The sequence below is a fragment of the Solanum tuberosum genome, unplaced genomic scaffold (assembly GCF_000226075.1).
Source record: "Solanum tuberosum cultivar DM 1-3 516 R44 unplaced genomic scaffold, SolTub_3.0 scf00309, whole genome shotgun sequence".
Classification (NCBI taxonomy): Eukaryota; Viridiplantae; Streptophyta; class Magnoliopsida; order Solanales; family Solanaceae; genus Solanum; species Solanum tuberosum.
In genome coordinates, this window is record NW_006239232.1 from 678,763 (window position 1) to 685,478 (window position 6,716).

Sequence of the window (6,716 nt, forward strand, 5' to 3'; positions counted from 1 at the left end):
ATTAGTCATAGATAACTTCTATCGCTAAATAATAAAATCTATCATTCTTTTTTTTTTTGAAGCAGTGCCAAAATTTCAATCTTATGAGTTTCAGATTTTAGAACGATGATTAAAATGTTAAATTACTAAGTTTTAAACTTAATTTTGATAGATATTTAATAAATTTCTATTGATTTTTTTTATAAAAAAAGTCTCTCATTGGGGCTAATAAGAATTAAGAAGTGTAGTCTCCTAGTTATCGGAGTGTGAGTTATGGTCAAGACTTAATTTTACATGCTATTAGAGTATAGCCCATTTCACCTGATGTGGACCCTAAATTAAATTATCCACGTTACAGATGTCCAGTTCTGAGCGTGAAGTTGGGTGTTGAAGAATGAAAAAGTCTCACATTGATGGTTAATGAAATGCGTGATCTTCTTATAAGGATCGAGCAATCCTCCCTTTAAGCTAGCTTTTGAGGTGCTGTGAGTTAGGTCAAAAATATAATTTTACAATTTCTTAGCTTTTGAGGTGCATGAGTAGTTAATTAATGCTTGTTTTGATGCGTAACGAAACATCACTATAATACCAATGATGTTTAGAGATAGGGATCTCACAAATAAAATGTTTATTTAGGCTAGATCAACATTAAATCCATTAATTAACCATCCTTATTTGAGTATTAATGACAAACTTAAAGACACCCACTGACTAGGCAGATAACGACATCAAATTATACAATATGCTTGCAATAATGTTGGTTAATTAAGAAAATTAAAATATTGTACACATCAACTTTAGCATTGAAAGCAACACAACTTGTTGGTTTCATACCTATCAATCAATTCAAATAAAATAAACATACTCAATAAAAAAGTTCTCCAAGTATGTAAAGGTTATCTTTAATATTGTAATCTCCCATCACATGTGTTTGTGAATATTCAATGAAATTTTAAGATAAATATAGTATTTGATTAATTGAGTTTGGTTGAACACATAAGCCGCACTCTAGCTCCAGAAGGCTTGAGGAATATATTAAAACTATTTTTCAAATTTAAAATTTGTTGAGCTTATCTCGAATCAACACAAAAGTTCTCGAAAAAACCACCTTCACGTGGCTTTTCTTTTGTTAATTTATTCATGATTTATATATATACATAACAAGTACATTCACATACATTAAAGACAATTATTTTAAGAATATGTACACTTGTACATGGATTAGAAGATTCTTGTTATTTTGGTTTTTTCTTGACATAGATTAAGCACCCACAGCTGTGGTTGTAACAAAGTCCATTTCACTTCTTGTACGTGTTATTTTTTGATCTTTTTCTTCTTCCTTGAACCATATTGCTGGTACTACTTGAACCAAATCAGTCACTATCTCTAATGCATAGTCAGCTTCTTTCGTCTTGGTCGATCTTCCAACCTTCAATATACGGAAATAAACACGTAAATCAGAGTTTATTGTACGTAGTCTTATCCTATATTTCTGTAAGAGGATATTTAAAATTTTCACATCTTCAAATGAGATAGATATTTAATTGATGTAGATAAGAGAAACAGGTAGAACTTTGTGATAAGCACTAGCTAAAATATCCATCATATGTCAAAGGACCATTACACTTGTAGAACTTTTTTCATTTTCAATAACCCACGTTTTGAACTGGACAAGTCGAGTTTGTACAAAGGGGAAAAACACTTTGGTCCAAAATAAAGTCATTTTCTTGGTGCTATAAACTTTTTTCTTGGTTTCCCATCCAGTGTTCGGAGCCCACATTGGAGCCCCGACTAAATTCGGATCGCGCACTACAAAGCCCATTCGGGAGTAGTGCTCCCAACAAGATTTTCTCCATACCCAGGGTTCAAACCCGAGACCTTTGATTAAGGGTAAAACACTCCCACCAGTGATCCACAACACATATTGGTTGTAACCTAACTTTGATTACTGAATAGCAGGACAATAAGGTCACATAGTACAATTTAAGATAACCACAAGCTGAAATATCTTCTTGTACCTTATTTTTATATAAAATAGGAAATTTAACGTGCTCCACTAAATATTACCCATATCTTCTTAGGGGTAGGAATAAAGTTTTAATGAGTATTTTTCAGTCTACATTAGCTTCTCAATCTAATTATTCACGTGATCATCTCATCTCAAAAGCAAATTGTGAACACACAAATATACAAATAAGAACTTACCAAAACTGTTTGAAGCCCCACAGCTTTTCCAGCAGCTATGTTCTTAACATTATCATCAAGGAAGAGCTAAACTCACAAAAACAAAAAACAACAAACAAACCAAAAAAAATTAATAATCAAACTCTGAATCATATAATTAGCAAAAAATAAAGAGGTAATTAATTAGATTGAAAAGCAGAGTATATAGCATACCGTGCGATAAGGATCGACCTGAGCAGCTTCAATGGCGATGTTCATTGCCTCCATTGAAGGCTTCAATATCACCGGAATCTCTTCCGGCCTTGTTGCCTTAGAGAGGTTAAAATTCATCGTCTCGAAACAAATGATCTGTTCAAAACAATCCGTAATTCCAAGACGATCCAAAGCCTTCATCGCATGAATTCGATCCGAATTCGTAAAAATCTGCACATTTACTTGCAAAATTAATTCACAATATCCAAATTAACATGTCATTAACGATCATTAACAGATCACAATACATTCAACCATATATAAAACAACTTACAATTTTCCTTTGATTAATACGACGCAAGATGCTTCGTAATTGGGGATCCGGTTTAATCAAATCATACGGTAATCTTCCGTGCACATAGCTGTTGAAGATTGGGGAAATTGAAATAGAAACATTTTCAGAACAATAATCGCAATTTTTTTTTATGAATTAGAGAATCAAACTATGAAAATAAAAAATAAAAAAATCTCAAAATATCTCACCTGTGATAATCATCGGCATCAACATCATAGCCTATAGCCTGCATTATAAAGCAAAGGAATTAAACAACACAATTAACTAATCGAAATTTGATTAATGGCAAAGTATTGAAGTACTAATTGAGAATTAAGGCTAAAAACAGGATAATTACTCGTAATCCGGCAAGAGAACTGCCGTAAGTTTTGAAAAGCTCAACACGCAAAGCCGATGCTTTCGACACCGGAAAACCGCATTTCTCCACCAGAAAATCTGTTTTTTCAGCCAAAAATAACAGATTCAGGTAACCGATCATAGCTCATGATATTGAATTACGTTTAATTTTAACAGAATTCGAACCGTCAATGTTCTTCTTCAAGGATTGTCCAATTCCAGTCTTAGACGAATACAGAGTATCATCCAAATCTAAACAAAAATTATTTCAAAATATTATTCAACACAATTTCTCAACAAGTCAACGAAACGCAAATTAAGACTAATAACTATAATTAAACACAATTCCACAAGCAATCGAACAAATATCATAAAAACTTCGACAGTCAAAACGAATTTTTCTTATGTATTTTAACAACAATAACGTGTTCAATCTAATCTTCTCATAGGTGAAGTCTCTAGACCTTATTCCTACCTCGTGAAACACGTATTATAACAAATTGAAGAGAGAAACTTACCAAAAATAATAGAGTCAAAAGGGGAGGAAGAATCCATAGTAGAGAAAAACAAATTGAGCAAATTATAAATGCAAATATTTTTTTGTGAAATGATGAGTAGACACAAGAGAGGGCTTTGAAATGGGGAGGGAAAGCGGGTATTTATACGAGTTTGTAGAAGAAGATAAGGACAAGATTGGGAATATAAAAATATTTTTGATGACTCATCAGATGATAACGAGTGTAATTTGACAACTGAGGTAAGCGGGACCCACACGTTATCCAATTAAAAACGATTATTATATTGTAAGGACAATAATGCCCATGTTTCCGTGATTGACACGTTGCTTATGATTATTTTAATACTCGTTTAAATGAGAGTGACTAATTTAAATATTTTGAGTTTCTTTAAATTCATTCGAAGGAAGCGATTTTTTATGAAGATATTTTTCACACTCAAGATTTAAAATCGAGATCTTTAATTAAAGGAGTAATGATTATATTCATGCACCTTGGTGGTAGGTTTTAATCCATTAAAAAATATTTGTAAAATTTAAAAATAATAAATTTAAGAGAAATATATAAGGTGAATCAAATGTTATCGAATATTTAAAACTACAAATTTCAGATCATATAGATTAAAAAATGAAAAAAATGAAAAATAAAAAGTAGATCAATTATTGAATGTCATGTCATGTGTATGTTCCTTCATAAAATGAGGGCCAAAGAGGAATGAAAAAACAATAAGAAAGAGATTTTGGTGTGGAGGAAACTATAAAATATTTCTGTGAATAATATTTTCTGATTTTGTTAACTTAATGTGTAAAAAGCATATCACTAAAGAAAAAGTTTTCCTATTAAACAAGAAAAAGTGTTTTTTTCCACGTACAGGCATAAGTCCATTGTTTTTACAATTATTGTAATTAGTTGATAAATATATTACCGATCTAAAGTACTAATAACACTACTAAAATGTCAGTTATTTCTCTTTGAAAAATGTTCGATGATTATTTCTACAAATATTTTAATTTAGTGAGAAAAAATAGTAATGTTTTTACATTAAAAAATTAAAAAATTTCCCACTATTTAAGTGATAATCTATTTCCCTACATTTTTCCAACTAGTAAAATAATTCAGTGAAAAATAAGGGGGAAAAATCAGTTTTTTTATAATATAAATTTCTCATTCATACAGTGGAAAAACCCTTTAAAAATACTACTTTTATAATTGTATTATATATATAGCCAAATATTTCTACAACAATATAGTTGGTTCCGAGATTATGAGAATTTTGTTATTTTATACTATTTTTTTATTTCACATCATAAAAACGTTGAAAGTATTTTATTGCGTTCTTAAGAGCTTATTGCCTACGCGTTTTGAAGATTATATAAGAATAAGATGCTTTACTATTTTAATTATTTGTAATATTCTTTTTCTCCCAAATAATTAAAAGAACTAATATAATATTTACCTAAAGCTAAGGTGAAAATAATAGAAATAAAAAAAAACCGCGGTTTCACACGAACAAAAACAATGATTTTAAATTAACCAAAAAAAAATCTTTTTGAAGGAAAACACAAAGTAATTATGATACCTCTTGTCATGTAGCTTTCCTTGAACTTTCAGTACAGGTTTCAACATCCATGTGAAATGTGTGTCAATTTAAATTCATATTTAATTCTTCATTTCGTATTTAATATCTATATTAAAGTTTGATTAAATTCATATTCACGCATTGTAAAACTTAGTCTTAAAAGTGATATTCCAATAAGATTTTTTTTTGAAATTCTTATAAATTCCAATCCGAAGCCTCTTATTAAAAGAGGAGAAATCTATCGTAATCATCTCATCACAAGTCTGTAAATCCATAAAAGTTGATGGAATTGCAACCCAACTACTTCAGGCTGATAACTTTTACTAGTCCATTTAATCTTTGAAACAATGGGTTAAAAATATTCCATGTTCTCTTGTTTATATCATCATAAGATTCTTGTTCATCAATTACAATATTTAGTTTTCATTCAATATTTGATATTCGCTTTTAAAATCTGATTAATTCACATCCATATATAAGAAAAATAACTATTTTTTACCGTTCAAAATTATTACTCATTATTTAAGGTAAAATAAAATTTCAATATCAATATTACTATGATAAATGGTAAGAATTTTAATTTGAATAATGTGATGTGAAGATGAGCTACTGTCAGTTAGAAGTTAGTTAATGTTAGTTAGGCTGTTAAAAGTGAAAGGGTAGATCAGTCATTTTATAATAATTAGTTGTAACTACCTAGCATAGAGTTAGTTAGTAAGATTAGTTACAAGTCACAGTAAGAGAGTTATAAATACTGTGACTCACTCAATGTAATCTTCTTCTTCTTAATACAAAATATCTGAGATGCTCATGAAGCTCTCATTGTTGCTCTGATTGAGCTCTTTCGTTTTACCTTCATGGTATCAGAGTTGTACCTTCACAGTGCTTACTGTTGAAGACGAGTTGTGCAAAAGATCAAAGAATCAATTTCTGATTCATCGATTCATCTGTATCATCAGAATTCATTACAGATCTGAGATTGGAGCTGAATTATGTGGTGAATAATTGTTGATTTTTCTCTGGTTTTGCTTCCGCGACAACAATTTATCAAGGATCTAATATGGTGAATGATCAAATAGCTGTGGATCAGTCTCCAATCGTCAACAATGGCCAAGGAGCTACTAGTTCCTTACATGGCTACACTGGAACAGGACAAGGTATCGACTATAATCATACTCTGTTTCTCAGTCCTACTGATGTTAGTGGCATTAGCATCATCTCGTTTCAGCTAGTAGGTGTTGAAAACTATACTCTGTGGAATCGATCTATTAGGCTAGCTCTGTTATGGAGGAATAAAACAGGGCTAATTGATGGATCTTCTCGAAAAGAGGTTTATAGTGAGGAATTATGGGGACAATGGGAAAGAGTGAATGCCATTGTATTATCATGGCTTATGAATTCAGTTTCGAAGAGTTTACTGAGTGGTATAGCATTTGCTACTACTGCTTTTGATGTTTGGACTGATTTAAAAGAGAGATTTGACAGAGTGGATGGATCTAGATCTTACAATTTACACAAAGATATTTCTTCCTTGCAGCAAGGTAATATGTCTGTTTCTGTATACTATACAAGGCTT

The 6,716-nt window shown here is 30.7% G+C and overlaps 1 protein-coding gene across 1 annotated transcript; it reads right to left on the bottom strand.

Moving 5' to 3' along the window:
• Positions 1-1,059: 1,059 nt before the first annotated feature.
• Positions 1,060-3,680, bottom strand: LOC102595274 (uncharacterized). Its single transcript, XM_006359861.2, has 8 exons — positions 3,565-3,680; positions 3,233-3,298; positions 3,048-3,145; positions 2,899-2,936; positions 2,690-2,777; positions 2,377-2,586; positions 2,185-2,250; positions 1,060-1,408 (listed from the first exon to the last, which is right to left on the bottom strand). The coding sequence occupies exons 1-8, from the start codon at positions 3,599-3,601 to the stop codon at positions 1,241-1,243; spliced, it is 771 nt and encodes a 256-aa protein (XP_006359923.1). The 5' UTR covers positions 3,602-3,680; the 3' UTR covers positions 1,060-1,240.
• Positions 3,681-6,716: the final 3,036 nt, after the last annotated feature.